Genomic DNA, 24,546 nt, shown 5'->3' on the forward strand with positions numbered 1-24,546 from the left:
GATTTCATCTCTTGATTTCAAATCACAAGATGAAATAGCATGTTCAATCGCCTACTTAGAATATATCAAAGGGGGAAAATAAACAAAACATAAAGTTAATAACTATCTTCACAGAAACTACTGTAAGATGTACTGTACCATATGTAAGCTTTCTGTGATTTCAAATAACAGTCAGGGCATGATCCCAGATATGCTACAAGACTACAAGTCCAGAGAAGTCTATCAGGAATATGAGAACACTACATGTACATAACAAATCTAGACATGAAAAGTGGCACACAGATGAGGAGGTCTCAAAACCGTCTCACTTGGGCAGGACGCGGAAGCTATGAAAGAAGATGATTACAGTGGCTACACAATGTATTTATGGGAATTTCATCAGCAAACTCAGCTCTTTATGTACTTCTGCAGAATCCAAGTATCCCCCTTTAGACTAAAAATGAAAGATATTGTCATCATATCACTGCTGCTGAAAGGGTTGTACAATGATTACAGTGATAGCAAGCTGAATGTAGATTTTACCTGTGATTCTATTTTTCAGATTTTCACAAGGTACCGTAGAGTCCAAAATTCAAAGCATATTGGTGCTTATACGAGCGATTCTCTGAGCTTCTTCAAGGTCCTTCAAGAATCTACAGGTCCACCAGATACATTACACAAAAAGATTTCAGTTAACTGAATGCTAAGAACTAAATAAACCTTCTGAAGAGTTCAATGTAACTGGGATACGACGAGGAATAACAATCAAAAAACATGTTCTGAAGTTGATGGAAATAAGCTTCAGGACCCCAATATGTGAAAGTTAAGCCAATAACGTCGAATATAGATTTTTTTGGAGCTAAATCAAGGAAGCAGTACATGAAATGCACTGTCTTTATTGTACGTTAGTCATAACTACCAGATTAAAATGATGGTTGGCGTACAAGGGAGAGCATACCTTTTAGAATTTAGAAGGGAAGAACCACCAAGTATAAAACGAATCCCAGAGTTCGTAGAATTCTGCAGAGCAACCGAACGTGACTCTTCATATGTTGTCCCACCAACAACGAAAATCACCACTTCCTGTGGCCTGTATGTGATGAACAATTTTGTTTTAGCCACATGAATAGTTTAAGCACCATAATAGTTTTGTCCATGTTCCACCTCATCTTGAACCCTAAAAACGTGAAGAAGTTTAGTTGAACTCATTTCAAATACAAAGTTTGGATAAATACAAAGAGAAGAGAAAAAAGTTTTAAAGGTCTGATGAAGCAGGAGCTGGAGTTGGTATATATTTTAAAGGTTCCGACCATTCCGAAGTTGAATAACCTGCCGCTGGAAAGAAGCTTTTCTTTTGCCTTGGATGGAGGAGGAACACAACATGCATCTGTATCAAACAGATCTTGAAGGCAGGAACAGACGCACGTTAGTCGAAGCAGTGTCATTCTAAACCGCTTCATCGAATATTTTAAACTGAATATACCTATAAACAATGTGAAAATACGGATATATAAATATTGAATGACACCGCTTGACAGACAATGCCGCGTGGTCTGATGGTCTTACGCTTGAAATTGCAGAAGCGCACTGGGTGTTTGAAATTAGCTCCATGCGCATTTTTTTTTTGCAAATTTTATTGGATTTAACCAAGGTGCCAAAACGCTTTTTCTTTAAAATCAGAGTGATAAAAATATAATTCAACTAACAGGAAGTTATTTTAGCATCTCTCATGTTGATATAGTAATTTGTTTCACTACTTCAAATGTTGACACCACTTACAAAAGATTCTGTGTACACCACTGCTTGAAGGGGTGCATTACGTGTATGTATACATGATTTCAGACTTTTGTCACAGACTTAGAGTCTTACTAAAGCTCCGCGCGGCACTTGACAACTTACTCACGAATCTTTCACGATCTTGTAAGCTCAAGTAAGCCTTTACGACTAAGATCGCTAAGAGAATGAAAAGGAAGACTTAGAGAATTTTGGAAGAAGGCTTATATTGCTTGGAGAATGCTTTACAACTTGCTTGCTTGCTTGCTTGGAGTCTTGGTTGGTTGGATGGTGCCTTGCAAATGAGGGGCACCTCCTATTTATACTAACTCCTAGGGACTAAAGTACAATTTTAAATTACTTTCTAAGTCCCTAAACTTATTTACACTTTGGTCCTAGCTCTAGAACTTTCTACACACTCTAGGACCTTCCATTGCCTTCTAAGTCATTCTAGAGAATTCTAGGGAATTCTCTAGCCTTCTTGAATAATCTAGAGGGTTCTAGAGTCTTCCGGAAACCTCTCCACAACTCTAGGCCCTTCCGCCCCTATCCGGACGCCAAATTTAACTGTGATGTGGCGGGACGTGGCACTCTCCCCCACCTATTAATGCGACGACCGCGTCGCATTGCCGCTACATCGTCATCCGAGCCTTGTGCGTGCGCGACCAATAGTCCATTAACTCGATTAAGGCCCTTGCGCAACTCCTTCAACATCTTCCATAGCCCTCTTAACTCGGACTTATGGCTCATCTCCTTCTTAGGATGTGCGCGCCTCGGCAGCTTCTTTGGCATCACGGCATTGTTCTCTTTTGGCACCTTCTTCATGCACGGTGGCAAGGACCTTCTTGCACCATTGTCCTTCTTCGAACTTGCAATGGTGGCTCTAGACATCGACTCCTTCTTCTTAGGGTTTTTCTCGAGCTGCATAGCCGTTAGGCGGACTTGTCCTTCCGTCTTCGGCACCTTGACTAAGGGCACCATACATGATCCTCCTTGCTCCATGACTAGAAGTCGTTGGAGGTAGGGATCGATCACCGCGTGGCACTGCTGGAAGAACTCCTGCCCAAGAATTATGTCAAAGAGATCTAAAGGAGCGACAGTGAAGTTGGCCTTACCTTGCCACTCGCCTAGCGTGATGCTCACTCCATGCGCGACTCCACACACGGGAGTCGGGGATGCATTGACCGTCCTGAGTTGGGCGTTGCTTGAACTGTAACTCAACCCCAACCTCGTTGCTGCCTTTTTGGTCATAAGATTGACCTCTGCACCCGTGTCGACCAAAGCACAAGCGGGGTTTCCATTGATCTTAAGGTCGACATACTGCGCGCCGTATCCTCTTGGCTTCTCTGGCTGCTTCGTGATGGCTCCGCATAGTCCTATCAAGCCCAACTGCGTCGTCTCTGCGCCTTGTCCTTGCTCCTGTGCGTCTTTCTCCTTCCGCTCTCGCAGGATAGCACCAAGGCTCTTCAGTTCAGGGCACCTTGCATAACCATGCGGCCCACCGCATATGTAGCAGCCACCTTTGTTGGCAACCTCTAGCTTCCTCTCTGTGTTGCCATGATGTCCAGACTTCTTGCCATCGGACTTATAGGTGTCATGCTTCTTGGGATGTGGCCGCTGCTCCTCGCCTTTGCCACGATCTCCCCCACCATGGTCATGACTACCTCTCATCTCTTCTCCTATGGCTCTGTCGGGCTTCTCCTGCCTGAAGTCTGTTAAAGCTTCGGCCTGCGTGATGGCTTCATCTATGGTCCTGACTTGCCGACGTTCCAACTCCGTCCTGGCCCAATTTTGCAGCCCATCCATGAAGTGGAACAACATATCATCATCCGTGAGGTTAGGAATTTGAAGTGTGAGGGTAGTGAACTCCTGCACATATGCGCGGATGCTGCCCGTTTGCTTCAGCTCCCTAAATTTGCGCTTCGCCTCATAGATGACGTTGTTAGGGAAGAAGGCTTTCTTGAACTCCTCCCGAAATTGCTCCCATGTGTTGATGGTGCACGTCCCCTTCCCTATCTCGGCATCCTTGCGCCTCCACCATAGCATGGCCATCTCCGAAAGATACAACACAGCGGTGTTGATCTTACTCTCGTCGCTCTTCAGCCCGTTGCACTTGAAGTAATTCTCCAAATGCCAAAGGAAATTCTCCACCTCTTGCGCGTCACGGATGCCTTTGAACATATGTGGCTTGGGAGCCTCGACCCTGACCTCCCTATCTCGGTCAAGCGATGATGATCCTCCAACTGCCACACCTTCCTTGAGTGCTTTCATCTCGGCCTTCATGGTCTCAATCGTGCTCAATGCCTCCATGAGCCGACACTCCAAGGAAGTGATAGCCTCCTTCATCTCAAACTCGGCCCGCTGACGTCCCTCCAACTCCTTACGGATGTTTTCGGTCTCTTCAAGGGTGAAGTCCTCAAGAGTCTTGAACTTGCCATCAGCCATGTTCAAACGCCGGCCTAATATCTCCACGGCTTGCCTTGCCACTTCAACCCTTGCGACCCATTCTTCTCCAGCGGTGACGTCAATAGGCTCCTCGCCACGTTCATCGTCACTTGCTTCGGTGGTCGAAGGTGGATGAGATGTTAGCGCCTCGCTTGGTGTGGGATCCAGCAGCATTTCCTCATGACTCTTTTGGTGCTTCTTTCCCTTTCAGGCCTTTTTTCCACCATCCGGACGGACGTTGGTGGTGCTAGCGGCGTTTACGTCCCCTTCGGTTGCCATTCCCTTAGTGCAAACCTTCGCTCTGATACCACTTTGTCACGGACTTAGAGTCTTACTAAAGCTCCGCGCGGCACTTGACAACTTACTCACGAATCTTTCACGATCTTGTAAGCTCAAGTAAGCCTTTACGACTAAGATCGCTAAGAGAATGAAAAGGAAGACTTAGAGAATTTTGGAAGAAGGCTTATATTGCTTGGAGAATGCTTTACAACTTGCTTGCTTGCTTGCTTGGAGTCTTGGTTGGTTGGATGGTGCCTTGCAAATGAGGGGCACCTCCTATTTATACTAACTCCTAGGGACTAAAGTACAATTTTAAATTACTTTCTAAGTCCCTAAACTTATTTACACTTTGGTCCTAGCTCTAGAACTTTCTACACACTCTAAGACCTTCCATTGCCTTCTAAGTCATTCTAGAGAATTCTAGGGAATTCTCTAGCCTTCTTGAATAATCTAGAGGGTTCTAGAGTCTTCCGGAAACCTCTCCACAACTCTAGGCCCTTCCGCCCCTATCCGGACGCCAAATTTAACTGTGATGTGGCGGGACGTGACACTTAGCTCAGTATCCGTATTATTATTCTTATACTTGTACTGTTTTATGTGTTTTTCTGTATTAGAAGAGATATCTAAGACTTGCCCCACAGGTAAGCTAAGAGGGTGTGCCGATGATCTTGTAGGGTCTTTAGACTCACGCTTTTGATGTTTGGGCGTGTGCATGAGCTACAGATGGCAACCACATAGCAGGTACCTAAATTATTTCAGCTTTCTTCAGTCCAGTTCAGTCGAGGTGTGCACCATTAGATCATGGTGCCCTCTTCTTCTTAAGCAAACTTAGTACTTCTCATATTTTGTATTCAAAGTAGTAGCTTCATGACTCAGTCATTTATGGGATTTTTGGCCATACTCAGTAGTTGGATTCCATTTTCGCACTTATCTTCATATGTTGAGACTATTAGTATATTCTTTCTTTTTCCTTTATTTTTCTACACGTTTAGCTTAGAGTTCACCTAATGGGTAGTAAAAGCTCCAAATGCCCTGTCGCGGCCTAAGTGCCATATTTGAGTCATGACAATAAGGTTTTCCACATTGCCAGTGTACATTGAAAATGTAATCACATAGAAAGGATGGTTGCCAAAAGGAAACATTGTGCAAGACTTAGAGGAGATCAAAATAGGATCCGAGGTTGCTACACGGATCTTCTTAGAGTGTCCCACATTGATTGAAGGAATGTGTTGTGGTCTTCTTATATGGTTTTGGGCAATCCTTACCTCATGAGTCAACTCTTTCGGGTTGAGTTAGGCCCATGGTCAATTTTCTTAATATGGTGTCAAAGTCAAACCTATTCTTGATTCCCTAGCACCTATAAAGGTGAGCAATCCGCTAAGTTTTTTATCAGGAATCTTCGTAAAGGTGAGCAATCCGTTCGATTCCTAGGCCTTAGAGAAAGTTCTTTATCACGAATCTTCGTAAAAGTGAGCAATCATATCTCCTACTTTTGTAGTTCGATTCCTAGGCCTTAGAGAAGGTAGTTGTGGCATAGGAGAAGGTTTGTATTCATGGTCGACCTAGGACAAATTTCAACGGTTCTTTATTAGGAATCTTCGAAAATGTGAGTAATCTGATCTCCTATTTTTGTAGTTTGATTCCTAGGCCTTAGAGAAGGTGATTGTGGCCCTAGGGGAGGGTTTGGATTCATCTAAGGTGGGAAAAATCCCAAGACTGGAGAAGAGAAAGGGCGACCTAGAGTAAATTTCAGCAATTCTTCGACAGGAATCTCTTCGTAAAGGTGATCTGATATCCTACTTTTGTAGTTTGATTCCTAGGCCTTAGAGAAGATAATTGTTGCCTCAAGGAAGAATTTGAATTCATCCTAATGTGGGAAGAATCATAAAACCTTGAGCTATTCTTAAGAAAGGTTATTCTTGATTTATTTATCGTAATTCACTAATGTAACCATGAAATTGGTAGTTTTAGGTGAATTAATGGTGGAAAATTCCTAGTTTGGGTGGAATAATCATATGAGGGTGGCCTAGGGTTTGGGATTTGGATATAATCCGAGAATATTTAGGCCTATTGTGATGTATTTTGTACTTGTGTAGTTATTTTAGACCAAGAATAAGCTAAAGTTTCACAAAATGAGTCAACATTGACGATTAGAATTCTACAATAGTTGTTTAGCACCCAGGTAGGCTAGGTTTTCTTAACTGAATAGTTAGACCTAGATTTTATTTTATAATATCCTTGTAGATGGACAAAAGATTTCATGCATAGGCCTTTGGGCACGAAGTCTTGTTGGCTAAAGGTTGTTGTTTATTGTTGTTAAGGCAGGAAAAGATAATGACTAAGGGTTGGATTTTTTAGTTCTTGATTGTTAACCTAGAGTTTTCTTGTTGGAGTGCACTGTTGTTTATTGTTGTTAAGGTAGCAAAAGATAATGACCAAGGGTTGGATTTTTTAGTTCTTGATTGTTAACCTAGAGTTTTCTAGTTGGAGTGGTTTGATAGTAATTGTAAGGTTACGTGTTATGAAATTAATGGTGTTCAAAATATAATTGAATAATAAAAGGGTGGTCCCTCTAACAACTTAAGCTTTTAGATGAGATGGTCACAGACTTGAACATGGTATCATAGCTTCTACGATCTTGGTAGAAAAAAAAAAGTTGGCACTGCCGGCAGGCGGCTATGACCTATATATGTCGTCCGTCTGGCCATTGGTTACATTAACAAAAGTAGGACCAATGATATATGCATGAACCCCATATTTAAGGGAAGAAAACTTAGTCAAAGAGGTCATCATGCATCAATTTCTGGCGACTTTCTAGGGCTGTTTTGTGTCAACCTTTTATCCCTCAGTGTTTGTGTAGCATCGTGCCATTATTCCGGTGACTACTTTCTTATATTTAATTTATGTAGTACCATGACTTCTTTCCAATGACTACTTTCTCATATTTGATTAGATTTGTGTAGCACCGTGTCATCATTACAGTAACTACTTTCTTATATCTAATTTGTGTAGCATTGTGTCATCTTTCCGATGACTACTTTTGCATATCTAATTTGTGTAGCACCGTGTCATCTTTTTGATGACTACTTTGTCATATTTAATTTGTGTAGCACTGTGTCATCTTTTTGGTGACTACTTTTTTCATATTTAATTTATGTAGCACGTGCATCATTCCTATGACTACTTTCTCATATCCGATTTGTGTAGCACCATGCCAGCTTTCTGGTGACTACTTCATATCTAATTTACATAGCCCCTTTCTTTTAGGTGACTACTTTCTTATTTGTGTAGGGCCATGCCATCATTCCGACCCTACTTATATAATTTCTCTTTTACAATAGGGTCATGCATAAGCATGTTCCGTCCAGTTTTTCAGTGACTTTCTTGTTTAATATCAACTCATCTATTGATTCCAAAGATGATCCATATACTTTATACTAGATTTTGAGCAATTTCCGCCTATCGCCACATTGTGAAGAAGTCTATATGGAGCAACCACCTAATTTTGTTGCTCAAGGGGAGTTTAGTAGCTTTGTATGTTGATTACATAAGTCATTTTATGGTATGAAACAGTCTTTCCAAGCTTGGTTTGGGAAATTCAACACTGTAATTTTATCGCTCTCTGTTTTATCGGCATTATGCATCAAATTTAGTATTTCATGAGAAGATCAAGTACATTGAGATTGACTGACATTATGCATCAAATCCAATACTTCATGAGAAGACTAAGCACATTGAAATTGACTGTCAATTTTGTGAAGTAGAGTGATTAACTTACAGATATCTCACCAAGCCCATCATCGGTCTTCGTATTAATTACATTGTAACAAGCTAGGTACATATGATTTGTATGCACTAGCTTGAGGGGGAGTGTTAGAATAGAAATAGATATATACAATCCTACTTCGAATAGGAATAGAAATAGGAATAGGAATAGGATTAGGAATAATATCTTACTTGGTAAAGAATTGTATTATAGTGTATATAAATAGAGTTTTTGTGTAATAATGTAGACACAACACAATTCAGTAATATTCTTCTTCAATAGTTCTCCCATGGTTGTTAGAATAGGAATAGGTATATTCAATCCTACTCTGGATAGGAATAAGTTTAGGAATAGCAATAGGAATATGATTAGTATCCTACTTGGTAAAATATTGTATTATAGTGTCTATAAATAGGGTCTTTGTGTAATAATGTAGACACAACACAATTCAATAATATTCTTCTCCAATATTTCGCACATGGTATCAGAGAAGACAAAGGTTCTGAGATCAAATCTCACCGTCACTCAAATCAAAAAGATTTTTCACGTTCTTGGCTCATGAAAAAAAAATCATGCCCGTACGTTAGGGGTGTTTTGAGAATATAATAAAATAATAAAAGTGTGTTCTCTCTAACAGCTTAGGCTTTTAGATGAGCTGATCACACTTAAACAGTTGAATTATAGCCATTTCTGGGACTTATGGTTATCAAGGGGAACAGAATAAGCGGGACGAGTATTAATTCATGGGATTATGGAGGTAATTCCCAAGAACGAACGTGTACTCAAAAAGGGGTTCAATATTGGGCTATTGATATATATGTGTGTGTGTGTTCATGTTGACGTTTCCATGTGAAATGCTTGTGTAATGCATGTTCAGGAAATAAAAGGTGAATGTGAAATGACTTCAATTTGATAATCTCATGCAATGTGCCTGTTTAATTTACATGTCGTTTCACGTGTGGTTGTTCATTGTGATTCTGACTGTGCATGTTGTTTGTGATTGCTAGTTGGCTCAGGTACCATGCCAGTACAGGATTACTAACGGTTGGCTCGAGTATCACGCCTGATACGGGATATTATATGGTTGGCTCGGGTACCATGTCGGTACACTAACAATGGTTGGCTAGGGTACCACACCGGTACACTAACAGTTTGTATGTGGGTTCCATGAGAGAACCGGGTTTACTTCCTTGTAACTGGATGGTTACATGTTGGTCCATGAGTGGTCGGGCTTGTGTTTAAATGTTGAAATGGTTCTTGGGTAGTGCAGGTTTGCATGTTAAGCACTGTGGATGATGTTTAGGGATCTTTGATGGTTCGAGTTAATTGAAAGTTGCAATGAATCAGGTATGGCTTGTTATGTTGAGGTTGTTCATGTTTATTGTGCATATCAACTCAAGGTGAGGACTGAGGGTTCGGGCTATGTCATACTTGTGATTATACTTGTATGTTATTTGTTTTGCTAAGTTGTGGTTACTAGGTTAGATTGATGATCAGGGGTTTGTTGCATAGTTTAAATGTTGGGACTGGTTATGGTTGTGTTTAGAACATATTTGATAAGGGGGATTTGAGTCAAGGTGGTTTAGTAAGAGTCTTGCATATGGTTTACTACAATGGGTCAAAGGCCAAGGTGTTGGCATGAGAACTTCAGGGAGATTAGTAGGTTGGTTACAGAGTAGTAATAGTCTGGTTTTTGAGGGACCTGTATGTAATAGAAGGGTTAGGTTATGATCTTATATAAGTGTGGAATGACCTAGATGGTGGAGTTGGCAGCAGATGGAGTTGGAGTGACTTAAGATAGAGCGTATGGGTTCCAAGGAATACTGCTTGTGATCAGAGTGGTGATTGAAGGGTTGGGGTTCTAATTTGGCTTCTAGTTGCATGTCTCTTCTGATTAATTACATGATGTTATTTGGTGAATTTGGGTTGGCCGATGATGTCTACAGGTACATGTTGTTTGTACTAATACTACTCCTGCTATGCCACTTGGCATAGTCTGGTTGTAGAATTCAGTGACGTTTCATAAGCAAAGACGAAGTGATCTCCGACAGATTCTTCTCTTCTTTCCTTAAGGTGGGAGTTGTCTTATTTCTTTTATAGATTGTACTCTTTAGAAGCTCTTGTACCTATTTAGATTAGTTCCTTGAGGGGAGGGATCGGTGTATTTTCTTTACAAAGGTATTTTCATTTGACAAATTGTGAGTATTTCAATATATAAATAGGTTGTTTAGTTTAATTTTGATTATTTCTGCATGGCCTAATTTAAATTGGGTGGAAGGATTCTCCTATCCAAGTGTTAGAGTAGGTGCCCACATGGCCTAGTGGGTTGGGTCGTAACATTAATTGATAAAATCTTGCTTATCAAAAGGAAAAAGAAAAAGAATAACTATAAAATATCCTCTATCTCTGTCCAATTTCCATAATAAATGGCTCCATTCGTGGACTGCCTTTCCTTAATACACTTATATAATAGTATAATCATACATCTGCTTAACTTGATGATTGCTTGACTTTAAATCAACCAAGAATTCATAAATAGTTGCCAGATAATAGAAGGCAAGTCTAACATGATACACTGGAACTCTATCAGAGAGAGATCAAGAGCCATGTGTTTTGTGTTTGGCTTCATAGAGATCCTAAAGGAAGTCCCTGTTAACAAATGATGCCTCTGTTTTCTTTTCACAGCTTCTACCCAACCCGTGTTAACAAGGGAAATTGACTAGTGATAAGAAAGAGAATGGTACTAGATGTTGGTTTACAAAATTAACATTATTCAACGCATTAGCATAACCACAAAAGAAATCTATTGATTGACTTGTGATAAGAAAGAGAATGGTACTAGATGTTGGTTTACAAAGTCAACATTATTCAACGCATTAGCATAACCACAAAAGAAATCTATTGACCCCTATTTAAGACGTATAAAATCAAGATAGTAGCACCTGAGAAGCTGTTGATTGCTCCAATAGCTAGGTTATAAATTTCAATCACAACAAAGATTGTGGCTTTAGTATCGGAGATACATACTTACTATGAGAAAGATTTCATGAATGCCAAAATTATTTATGAAAGTAGTTGCACTTCTGCGTCAAACTGCTAAAGTCTTGTAAATAAAAACAAGTCAACTGGCTAGAGTTCTACTTACTCATTCTCTTGGAGCACTAAAACTAGAGAAAAGGCTGAAAACTGTATGGAAATAGTAAAATTTGAAATATCATTGCAGCTCAACTGACTGACCTTGCTTGCTGAAAGTGATTTCCTACATAAGGGTAGTCCACATCTCTCAATCGACCCCTGGTGATGTTCTCCATAGTTTGGAATAGAAGCGGTTGATGCTGGGTATACACATTCTCAACCCCCTGTGACAAAAGACAACTGTAAACTACTAATATCTACATCTAGAAGGTGTTGGAAAGTATAGTAAGAATCATTTCAGGGAGGACGATAATCTTCCATAAGTTGCACAGCAGGGAGGAGGATATTTTAACTCAATAGAGTCATCTGTGAGATGCTTCTGCTCAAACCATTTGGAGTTCTAGCATTTCGAGAAAGGTGGATTCTATTACATGGTGTGCAGTGTGTGATGTTGTTCTGACGGGAAATGGTTTAAGGAATAGAAGATTTATTATCATTAGTAGTTGCTGTATCAGCAAACAATGGGAAGAGGTTACTGATCACCTGCTGTTACATTGTCGCTTGCCTTAAGAGTTAAATTGGTGTTTTCTGTTTTGAAAATACAATGGGTTATCCCAAAAAGTGTGGCAGACATGTCAATAAGCTGGTGGACAAAACAAGAATTAGAAACAAACAGAAGCATATTATGGAAATTAGCAGCATTTTGTCACCTTCATTAAAAAAAAGCCTTATGTCTATGTTATATCATTGTATAACCAGGAAATTCCTGTTTGTATAAAAGATTGTGTATATTGCTCGAACGCTTAACGTGTGCTTGTAATACATATGGATGTAATGTACCAAAACCCTACTTGGTGTAACCTTAAAAAATACTTCTGGTTACACAAAAATAGGTCTATCACTGACCTTTTTAAGTTCTCTGCAAGCATCGCACATGCATTAAACTAAAAAATACAGCCATGGCCGAAGGGATCAATAAATTGTCTATAATGTGACATTTTCTTTTCTCAAGTACAAGTGCTTGAGGAGATGTTTCTACCATCCTATATTACATTAAACTTCTGGTTTCTGTTAATATTACAGAGACAGAAAGAAAGTATTCTAGTTCTAGACACACCTTGAGCCCACGAGCCATGTTACGTGCAATGTTCAGAAGATCTCTGTTCCCGTACAGATCCCCAGTTCTCTTATCAACTCCTGCTTGCTTTAGAAGGAATTGCACTAGCTTCAAACCATAACCAATAAAAATGATTTCATTTGTCAGATAAAATTGCCAATGTAACATCAAGTGCAGATTAACAATAGAAGAAAACCTACTTTGATACCAATACCTACATATAAACTATAACCAACAACCAGCATGGACTAAACAAGACCACTGACTTTGCACCTACTTAAATTAAACATAACAACCAAGCTTTCAGAGAATGGAATATTTATTCCTCTTTTTATCCCTTTTTGTACAAACTTCATAGCATAAACAGAAAAGTAGAATCTTTAAGGCCAGGCCATCAAAATATCTTTGAAGACCATCAAAAGCAATCACTTTTTAGCACCCACAAACAGATCAGATCAATCAACAAAACGAATAAAGCACATTAACTGTTAGCTAAAAGAAAAATGGCCTTTACAGAAGGCACTGAGTGAGGTCCTAATTATCTTCTTTTACTCTTTCACAAGGAGAGACATTGGGCAGAGGCAGAATAACTTGTAAGATACAGGTAATAAAAGAAAACAGAACCAAGATAGCAGGACTAACACAAAAAAAAAACTGAAAAGGGGCAACAATCATAGTACTCCTCCTTACCCCAGGCTTATACTTGGGCGACCGAGATGCTAATTTGTTGAATAGCTGCATGAGTTGAACAGGACTCTCCTTCTCATAGCGCAAGGCGTACAGCATGACAAGGCGCAGGCGGTCAACATCAGAGATATTATCATTATTCAATAGATTTGTCACAGCCTGTAGACATAGCAGAATAGAAAAGAAATTATACCCAAAAAGATCTGCACAATAGCATATTAATTAAAGTCACTAGTTTTAAGTAAAAGACAACTCAAATGGAACAATGGCATATTAATTAAAAAAATTCGCTCAATACATGTTGGTTCAGTTTAACATTGTGAGCATCTGACTTGAGAATTGGTTCAGTTTCAGAGTCGCCGTTCCACTGTATAGGTTCACTTGGCAGATATCTGAATTCTGAACACGAGTAACATGTTTCAAAGATTTGAAATTTGCGTTTAAAGAGTTTCTACAACCAGGGTACCAATAACATATATATAGTAATGGCAACAGACTACTTTGCAATAAATCTCAAGTCATGATTTAAGCTAAGAACTCACCGGAAAAAAAGAGTTAATTTACCACTGCAATGAAATTATCAGAAAACAATAGCGTCAAACATATCAATGATGTAAGGTGAATTATTTTAGTACAGAAAGGCAGAATTTTTTTTTATCAAAAAAAACTTAGTATTTGATTGAACTAAATTTGTCACCTCTTCTTTTCTTTTAGGAGATGCAAAACTTGTATCATTTATAGAATCAACAATATTGCTCAGGGCCTGCGAACTCGTTGACATATTTTATTTTATTTTGATAACCAAGAAATCCGTCTGCGACCCGCCCTATGGACCAATCACAGCCTTCGAAACTCGGTGGATAATGCCCCCCCCCCCTCTACCCTTCTCCACTTAAATGCTGGGCTTCGCTTTGCATGATGTGGGGCTTGAACCTGTGACCTAACCACAAATCCTCCACCTTTTGCCACTCGAGCTAGGCCTTGGGGGTAAACTCATTGACATATTAATAATTTCATATGTTACATTTTATAAGCCCATCCAAACAGGCCCTAAGTCTTTCATCCCCTCCTCCCTCCTCCCCTCTCATAAACAACTCATTTACTTTCAGTTTACATAAGAAGTAATTGTTCGTTAAAACAATAATTTCAAATACAGTTCCAAAGTAGAAGTTAAAGAAAATCAGTGTTGCTTAAGAGCAGAGTTACCTTGGTTTAGTTACATCTTCAATGTGATCAAAGGAAACTTAGAATGTGAACTAGTTTATCAGACAACAACAACAACATACCCAGTGAAATCCCACAAAGTGGGGTCTGGGGAGGGTAAAGTGTACGCCAACCTTACCACTACCTCGTGGAGGTAGAGAGGCTGTTTCCGGTGGACCCTCGGCTCAAGTAACTAGTTTATCAGAAAGAAAAGGAATTAAGCATATCAAACTTGGTTCAAATAACCACCACAAGTAGAAAACAGAGAAAAGACTAAACCAAAATTTTCCTTATTTCTCTACTCAAGTTCTCCACATATTCCATAAACAATAACAATATTATGCTTCAATCCTGGAGGAACAACCTACCTCGAATGCTGCCCCTTGTCCACCATTGCAAGCCAATTCTTGTTCTGTCTGTGAAACCAACATGAGTTTTCGCTCTTCAACTATTTTGCTCATTTCCGTAACCAGTGTCACATGCTTAGAAACATTCCCTTGCATTTTTCGGTATTCTGGGTAGTTGTCTACAAATTTAGCCATGTCCTCTGCAAAGATGCAAGTATTATAAACAGAAGCTTCTTTTATAGTAGAAAAATACCATGTTTGAGTGAGTTGCAACAGAAACACTAGTTGTACAACCCAAGCTACAATACAAACCTATCGTCTGGATATTCTGGTTACTTTTTGCCACTTGTTGGAAGTCGTCCACCATTTTCTTAATATTCATTCCAATATCTCCGAAGTTCTCATACATATTTGCTTTGAAAAATGCATCTTGCTCAGATGACAGTACAACCTCCTAAAAGCATAAAAAATCAACAGCAAATGAATCACTGTGGAAAAGACAACAAGGTAGTATTTAGATACAAGAGGAAAGAGCTTTTTGACCTGTTGATCTTTTGGCAACTTGCCAACGTTTTTCAGGTTGACCTTATTATCTTGAATACCTATCAACTCATGAACCATTGCCTGTAGAAGTACATAAACAAACGAGAAGCATTATGTGACACTCCGAGGTGACTTGAAGAAGAAAAAGAGGGGGAGGCACAATTTGTTAGAAATAACAAACGTGGAGAACTTACTGACTACCCATACCTGATAAGTCCACTGATTAAGCAGTGCAGTCACGGGGTCATCCCTCCTATCAATTATTAGCAACAATGGAGACACTTCTGTTCTTCTGAAATCAAAAAGGCCACTCTCCTGCTGGTACATCAGCTTCTGCAATATGAATGAAACACATGTTCAACTTTTTCCTTTTCCTATCTCAAATATCCAAAACCAACTATACCTTCGACCCTAAGCAGGGTAAATGAAATAAACCTAATAATAGAACTTGTTAGGCTACAAAGCGTGAACAATTAAAGTTGAGGGGAAAGAAAGAAACGGCAGGCATGCTTACAGAAGCTTCATGTGCTATTCTTTTCGCAATATCAGATGTCCTTGAATATCGAATAATAGGCCTTCGCTTTAACGCCAGGAAAACTGCAGAAATTCCATCAACAATTCGATCACAGAACTGCTGCAATCCTGATGGATCTACAACTGCTGGGAGCATATACATGTGGTTTGCGGCAATATTTAACGTGAAATGGTAAGCGTCCAATGCAACAAAATCTGCATAAAATTCCTGCAAATCACGTCAATAATCATGTAACATAGCGAATTTCTAGTTTCAATTACAAATTTAAACAAGTTACAGGCTACAACAAATTTTTAGAGCTCTAATAGAAATATGTATCAGCAACAATTTGTTAATCATTATTTTTTTGAGAGGGTAACATTTTTTGTATGACTATTTGCTGCATAAAAACTGCACGTGTCCATACTTACAGGGGAATATAGGAAGATGTACTAAGCTATCACCATCTTACAGAGATCTTAGAACATCAATAGAAGATTCTATGTCTTCTATATATTCATGTTTATATGCCAACAATAGAAAAGGGCAAGGCACTTCATCTTCAGTTTCTGGATAGTGGATAGAGCTATAATTTCTTAAATTTTTCAATACTATACAATATTCTTTTTGATTGCGAATGATTTCCCCTTTTTTAGAAGGTAACATATTGGTATACTATATGAATCTTCAGCACAAAGATTGTGCTGGAAACCAAAAGATGTTTACACAAAAAACAAACTACAATCCTTGCTCTTTTTACAAGGAAACTAAAACCAGTAAAATAGCAGAAAATGATAAATCTAACCATACCTGCAACTGCTGGACAACTTCATGCTCATCTGAATCGGCTAGCATATGAAGTTGAGTATCTTTCAAAATATTGGAGAAAACTGTGCAATAAAAAGGATATATGAAATGTGTCATTCTTGAGAAACACTGACAACAGCATCAAAACTAAGTTCTTCTGAAAAGTACCAGTTCACAGACGTATATTAGCAGATTTTTCATGTCATCCAATTAAAGAGGACATACTTACAAAGGTGATATTCTCCAAATCGTGGCTTAGCTAGTTGACGACGCATATGCTGGATATTCTCTGATGTTGGCCTCAAAAAATAAACTGCTTTAAGATGTGACATGGATTCCTTGGACATGGCAATAGAATCTACCAGCTCCACCAGGAACACCTCCTTCTTCAGAAGCTCTGACTGAGAGTACACAACACTAACAGAACTAACCTGCTCATCAAGAGTGAAAAGTAAACACCACTCTGTATTGCACTTCTCAGAATTTATGAGATGTGAGACTCAACAATACCATAATTGACCTCAGGTTTATTAAGTTTTACACCTGATTTGGCAACAACGATTTATGAATGGATAGCATTAACACGGTAAGACATTTTGCAGATATAATCAACTAAAACTTAACTAGCACTTAACATCTTAAGAATCCAACAAAATTAATTATTATTCTGGTAAAGCTTTTTTTTTTTTTTTTTGAAACTGGTAATTTTGAATTCCTCAGCATTAAGGGCTAAGCTGGCCACCTCCAAAAGTGTTAGTTACATAGAAATAACAACAAAAAAAGAAAGCAGGACTACTTACAAAGCTCCTATGAAATCCACTAGTTGAATTTCTTCTTCTATGTTCATTTCCTTACACCAAAAACCTAAAGTGGTAATTACTTTCCAGTTAATCTTCTCTATAGTGCATTCTTTCCCTACAAAAATTCTCTGATTTCTCTCCTTCCAAATGATCCACCAGATACAAGCAGGTACTGTTCTCCACCACCTCCTCTGGCTCTTACTACCTCCCCTTCTGACCCAACAACTTAGTAGGTCTGCTATATGTTCTGGCATAATCCAATTTAGGCTAGCTAAATTGGTGAATAGAGCCCATACTTGTGTTGTTACTTTGCAGTGGAGGAACAGATGATTGTTGGTTTCTAGAGTCTCTTTACAAAGATAACATCTTGAGGCAATAATTCTTCCCCTCTTTTGAAGTTTATCATGTGTCAGGTGACAAAAGTTGGTAAAATATGGCCACAAATGATGTAATTCTGGTAACTAGGAGAGCTTGCCTGACCCTGACAAAAGTTGGTAAAATATGGCCACAAATGATGTAATTCTGGTAACTAGGAGAGCTTGCCTGACCCTGACACATATTTTACCAACTTAACTACCAAAAGAATGTACCAATAAGCAATTGACTACTCCAAAAGTAGTCGTTTTCCTGAGAATGTGATTCAGAATATTAACCTTCTAGAAGAAACTTTCGGATGTAATATTGATTATTTGACGACCATATATTTTGGACTTCCTCTTGGGGCTAAAGCTAATTTTATTTCCATTTGGGAAGAAATACTACCAAAAAAAAAGGGCGTGAAGAGAAACCATCGGATTGGAAAAGGTAAAATCTTTCTCTTGGACGGAAGACTGGTTCTAACAGTGTACTAGACCCATTGTCTAGATACACTATGTCACTATTTAATGCAGGTAGCGGTGCCCAAAGGGTTGAAGAAAACCGGAGAGCTTTCTTATGACAACGCAACAAGGAAAAAAGTGCTTCCAACTTGGCCAAGTGGATCTGCAACAATGGATAAGAAGCTAGGGGTGAGGTGTTCAAGATTTAAAAAGCCACAATAGAAGTTAGTTATGTAAATGGCTTTAGAGGTTTAATTATGAACATAATGATCTCTGGAGGAATGTTATTGTTTCTATAATATGGTATGCTGCATCCTTGGGCGTCACTTTCCCCATGACGCTGGGTGTCTGGAAATAAATTCGGAATGTGTGGGAATTTTTGGGGCAAACACAGAAAGAAATGGGCAACTATAAGATTTTGGCTGGACTTGGCTCAGCCATTCTCGACTCAAGGAACCCTTGCCAATACTGTTTAGTCTCTCCTCAAATCAAATGGCAACTGTTGCAAATTTTCGAGATGGTCATGGTTGGAATATCCTTTTTAGAAGGAACCTCAATGACTGGGAACTTGATAGCTATCTTGGCCTATTGTAACAACATGACATCTCTCCTTAGCTTAATGCAACCATGGACCATCTCAAATGGAAAGGAACCCCCCAAAGATGCCTTCACCGTTAGAAGCTGCTACACTCTGTTGGAAAAACCAGCACCTATTCCTCTGTGGCCCTGGAAAACCATTTGGTGGAGTAAAGCTTCATACAAAGTGAAATATCATTTCGATGATATTAAAGAGGCTTATCTTACTCCTAACAATTTTCAGTTGAGCAACAGATGTTGTCTTTGCAAGAAAAAGGAAGAGAACATTAACCACTTCTTTCTTCACCGCAAGTATAATTCTCAGTTTTGGGATATGGTCTTCAACATTCTAGGTATAAGGTGGTGCTCCTATCCTTTCTGGTGCACAATTCTTCAGCAACCACAAATTTTTTTGAAGAAATGAAGATTATATTCTTAGCGCAATTGTATATTTTGCTTAGGCTTTAGTACAACATGGCCCTTTCAGATGTAAATGATACCTTGGCCATTGTTGACTTCTAAGTGCATTAAATAACTTGTAATAGCTCATCCTTTTGGTTGTAATCTCTCCTGGCATTCACTTTATGCAGGTATTTCAATAAGGTTAACACTTAACCTATCTAAAAAGAGTGTACATATAGGTAGAAAAAGAAAAGGCTGAAATGAGTTTTCAAAAAAAAAAAAGGCTTAAATGTCAAAGAAGACTATCCTCCATAAAACCATCCCACACCAACTGATGTATCCAATTGACAAAATCTAACTAGAAGAGGAAAGAGCTCGAATTATAAAGCAAACCATCCTGCAGAATCCAGAATCCACACCTAATACACCCTTACAGTAGATCTCTAACTTCCACCAACAAAGTTGTTGCACATGCAACACATATACTCTTTTTTATTAATAATGTAAAGATGATTTTATTTAAGCTAGTACCAAGAAAATATTGCAAAAGTGTTCAAAAAAGACAATCACAATGACTTCATTATATCTTTGCCATCAAAAACCAAAAAGATGATCAGGCAGACCCAGGATTTGAACATGGCGGGGGCACCACCAGAGGCGGATGCATATTAGTCGAAGCAGTGTCATGCAACACCCCTCGTCGAAAATTTTATTTTACACACACAAAACCTGATGTACTTAGATTGATAAATATTAAACAAGAAAAAATAAAACAGTGGCTCATTGTGCAGTTTGATGGATGTGAACCCACTTTACATATTAAGGTCCTCTTCGCAAGAAGAATGCAACGACGAAGATTTGAATACTGGTGATCACACTTGTGCAGAGGGACTAAGCAACAAGTTGGACCAGTCACCTGATCAACATTTGTGTCTCAGGGTGCCTAACAAGATAAATGATCCTTTATCAAGGTATAACACACATATACAAGATCTTTTCCGAAGTTAACAGGGTCCCATGATCCATCACCCTTCCATGTGGGTCCACATCTGGTTCCAGGTTCCCCATCCTGTGTCGATGCACCAGAGGAACAAACTATGAATACATTCAGATTCAACTAGAGATAAATGTAGCTTCTTCTCTTCAAAACATCTCTTATCTCTTTCTAGCCAAATATTCCACGTGATACATAATGGGTAAGTCCAACAAATTCGTTTGAGATTGTTCCCGATGCTCTGTTCCTGCCAGCTTGACATTAGATTCTTGACATCCTTTGGCATCACGTACTACACCCAAAAAATATACAGAAATAATGTCCAAACTTGTCGGATTGAGTCAAAATGCAGTAGAAAAATCAGTGGTTTCCCATGCTATTTCACAAACAAAGCATTTGCTACACGATGAAATTCCACTCCTTTGTAAAGTGTCCAACGTTAGGCAAGCATTCTTTGTAGCCACCCAACCAAAAACAAGCCTCTTTGGAAGAGCTTTTGTTTTCCAAATCACTTCCCATGGCCACTCAGCTTTCCAATTTTCAGCTTGCTTTTGTAGCAACTTGCACAGAGAATGCACTACTATTACTTTTTTCCTAAGAAGGTAAGGTAAAAATACACCATAATTACCCGCCAACCAAAAATCACCTATCTCTTGTCCATATTTAGCATTTATCATATCCTTTTAAGTCTCCTTTTTTTCTTCGTTTAGTCTCCATAACCTATCTAATAAAGCATATTCTATTCATCTTCTTACAGACTAAGGCCATTAATAAGTTGGTTGCATAAAATCTTCTGGAACAGGCAGCTTTTGCTAGACAAGAAGCCAACATGGTAGGCAACACATATGAGACAAAGCTTTTGAACTGAGAAGAAACCCTATTGGGAAGGAATTTATAGGGTTTTCATCTATTAGGCAACTAGCCCAGCCCACTGGTGATATTGTCCATTTTGGATCTAAACCACACGGCTTCAAAGCGTGTCAGTAGGGTCTAATGCTTATTTCCTTACATACGCAGCATGTGTTTGCCTGATGCAGGATTTGCCTAGGGTGTGACAAGTCCCTTGCTGCCTCATATTTTGCTTGTTGTTGTAGAGAGCATTCACGACTAGTGAATCATAAAACTTCTAAATTGTACTAGTTGTGCAGTGATATTTCAATCATGGTCATGTCACTTGAAACAATGCTCATCGAATACACACTCAAACGCATAAGTAAGTAGCACCAAATGGGAGCTAAATCTGTAGAAAGTCCAAACATCTACTCACCCCAACCTATGTAGAGAAATAACAAAATCATTACAATATGTAAATCATTTTACAACTAGATTACACCTAAAACCAAAAACGATAAGCATTCGGACTTCAAACACTGAAAGGTTTCTCTTCTTCATTCATTCTTCATGTAAAACATCTATCATTTCTCCATCCACCCTTCCCAAAATGCAAAATTGTGACTGTTTTGATAAGCTCCTGATATGTCTTCCAGCTATATAGAGTCTCATGCTGCCTTAGGCATCATTCAGATCTTCCAAGTTCCAAATCATGCCTGAATCTACTCCAGCAAGAAACAAAATTTTGATCCTCTATCTTCAGAATTCATAAACAGCAGCTTACATCTCTTTGAAAGTATAATGGCTGCTCCAATATCAAATTTATAAATAACAGCTTATCAAACACAAACTAGCACGGTAAAGTGTGCAAACATTGCCTAGAGTCTAGTCACCTCATCCAACCACATAACTTCACCAACAAGAAAGGGTTTCGCATCTTTGCTTTACTACAATCACTTCCATGACAACTCCATCACTACCACAACTAATGATAACACCTTTCATGCTTTCTTCTCCTTTTTCAGATGTATTAAGCAAATATCTGATAAGTTAGGAATTATTAATGCCATGTCTGCATCTCAAAATCTACCCCCATATCCTCAATGATCAAATTCTTAATGTAGCCTCAGCAATGAGCACTTCCATATTCCTTTAGTGTTTCATTGACCGCACTGCTAACAATTCTTGGTTAGACCTGTATATCTTTGTAGGGATACTATTCAGAGAATTCTGGTTTTTAAGGAACTCCTAAGTTGGATTAAAGCAAAATATTTAGTATTAAAATGAAATAAACCTCAACAGATACAGAATGGGTACAAATGATTCACATAGCTAACCCAACTAATATAAAAGTAGTTGACTGGTTGATATACTGATTGAAGCTCAAGAGTCTTTTTTTTCTTTCTTTGGTAACTACATATTGGGTTTGATGCACTTGAGCCGAGGGTCTTTCAAAAACAGTCTTTCTGCCTCCTCAAGCTAGTGGTAAGGCCTACATACACTCTACCCCCAAACCCACTTAGTGGAATTTTACTAGGTCTGTTGTTGTTGTTGTTGTTGTTTGGTAATTACATATTAACTCAAACAAGAAAAGCATCAGATCACAGGATTTACTACTCAAAAATGCGACATTAAAGAAGTTATTGCACTGAACTTGAATTATCACCTACACTTACCCATTGTCAGATCAGACAACAACCCTCATCAACCTCAACTATCTTCACAAAAATCAATAATTTACAAGACATATGCACAAACAAAGAAGCAGACAAAAGGGTTTCTTTAAATTGTGGAAAGAAAGAACAAACCGTAGAGGAATCAAGAATGAGGACTTTCATCCCAGAAATGTCTTGCAACATGCGATTGATATAGTCCCTCACCGCTGCTACAAGTACCATTTTTTTTTTAAATCCTTGTATGATTTCAGCAATCACAATACAAAAATATGCAGAGGATTGATCTGGTGAATTCAGTGGAAAAAATTGTTTCAGATCTCAGCTAATCTTTGTAGGGAATTAAAGAACGTTGGGGAGTTTTGAGGAAGATAAAAAAGAAAGATTGGTCGTAAACTGACCCAGTTAAGTTTTCTATTGAAAAAATTCCAATTTCATTAGATATCATATCCTCATTTGAATCGAATTAATTCAATGAAAGTATTTTCTATCTAAAAAAATATTTTTATATTTAAATCAACATCGAGATTTTTGAGTAAAGGGAAAGGCAGATCCATTCAGCATCCGCACCACATTCTGGTGAGAACTTCAATTAATTGAAGGGACAATAGACTCTAAATGATATTTTTGTGTGATTTTTTTATGTTGGTATTAACTTTTTCATGAAGTATAATTTGTCCATTAAAAAATGACGGAAAAAAAAAACTAAAAAATGAGATTAACTAGAAAATATTTCAAAAGAACTTGCTCAAAATAAGGATGATTACTTCTCAAATAATAAAATGTTACTATATAAATTGATAGAGGAAATAAGATATAGTTTGATTTTATTGACAAGTTATGGAGAGGTTATATTTATATGTGGTCACATTGATTATATGGGGAATGAAATGGAAATTATAATACCTACATAAAAAAATTAGCTTAATTTAGTATTGTTAATACATGTATAATTCTTCTACATAATTTATCATGTATAAAACAATGCATATATTTATATAAGTTATGTGTGTTAATTATGTGGAGTTTTATATATATAAAAAAAATTATTTTATATATATGAGTGACAAATAAGCGGATAGGCGGTTGAATATTGGTGACCCATATTAATTATGCAATTGTGAGAAAAAAAATCATTCAGTTATGAGAAAAAAATCCTACATGATTCATTATAATTTTCAATCTTTGTTATTGTTATAATATACTCCTTTCATTATTTATTTTATTTTATGAAAAAGTTTTTGTTAGAAACGTTGATTTAATGGATCTAGTCTATACATATGAACAATGAATTTGATGGTGTATTTGAAATCGTGAAAGGTTAGTCAAGAAGCAATTAAATATGGTATCATTTCAAATAATATGAGACTGATATTTTATAAGAATAATCGACAAGAGTTATGATAGAGTGGTAAATACTCTTTCATTTAACAAACTCATTTGGTGAATTAACTTGATAGAAACCAACAAAAGTTGTAATAGAGTGGTAAATACTCTTTCATCCTTAATAAAGGTCTCGGATTTGAATTCTCATGGGTACGGAGTCGTCTTTGTTAGGAAGCACTTTACCCTCCAATGTGGGCTAATCAAGCTTTAATATGGATACCAGACAATTGATGGAAAATAAAAAAATAATTAACTTGATAGAGAACTTTTATGATATTGGAAACAATATTCCATTTTGCACTATAATAGTACTCCCTCCGTCCCTATTTAGTTGTTCACTTTAGAAATGACACATAGATTAAGACAACAATAATTAGCATCGTGAAGTTACAATTTTACCCTTATAGTACAATTTACAATTCCAAAATAAATTCACTCAAGATAACTAATTAATGCTAGAAAGTTCATAAG

At 38.0% G+C, this 24,546-nt stretch overlaps 1 protein-coding gene across 1 annotated transcript; it reads right to left on the reverse strand.

Moving 5' to 3' along the window:
* Positions 1–477: 477 nt before the first annotated feature.
* LOC125833904 (vacuolar protein sorting-associated protein 45 homolog) lies at positions 478–23,075 on the reverse strand. Its single transcript, XM_049513057.1, has 13 exons — positions 22,825–23,075; positions 16,825–17,026; positions 16,599–16,678; positions 15,789–16,016; positions 15,482–15,607; positions 15,275–15,355; positions 15,044–15,185; positions 14,753–14,931; positions 13,185–13,340; positions 12,495–12,602; positions 11,480–11,601; positions 938–1,069; positions 478–632 (listed from the first exon to the last, which is right to left on the reverse strand). Exons 1-13 carry the CDS (start codon positions 22,912–22,914, stop codon positions 572–574), a joined length of 1,707 nt encoding a protein of 568 aa, XP_049369014.1. The 5' UTR covers positions 22,915–23,075; the 3' UTR covers positions 478–571.
* Between the last annotated feature and the right edge of the window lie 1,471 nt (positions 23,076–24,546).

Source organism: Solanum verrucosum, unplaced genomic scaffold (assembly GCF_900185275.1).
Source record: "Solanum verrucosum unplaced genomic scaffold, falcon-dt-bn FXZP01000108.1, whole genome shotgun sequence".
Classification (NCBI taxonomy): Eukaryota; Viridiplantae; Streptophyta; class Magnoliopsida; order Solanales; family Solanaceae; genus Solanum; species Solanum verrucosum.

Bases quoted from the DNA above. Each gene is read 5' to 3' on its own strand.
- LOC125833904 (XM_049513057.1), bottom strand. From the start codon at position 22,914: ATGGTACTTGTAGCAGCGGTGAGGGACTATATCAATCGCATGTTGCAA. The intron at 16,679-16,824 runs GTAAGTATGTCC...TTTATTGCACAG, and splicing joins ATTTGGAGAATATCACCTTT to TTTTCTCCAATATTTTGAAA. The intron at 12,603-13,184 runs GTAAGGAGGAGT...TATGGTTTGAAG, and splicing joins CGCCCAAGTATAAGCCTGGG to CTAGTGCAATTCCTTCTAAA.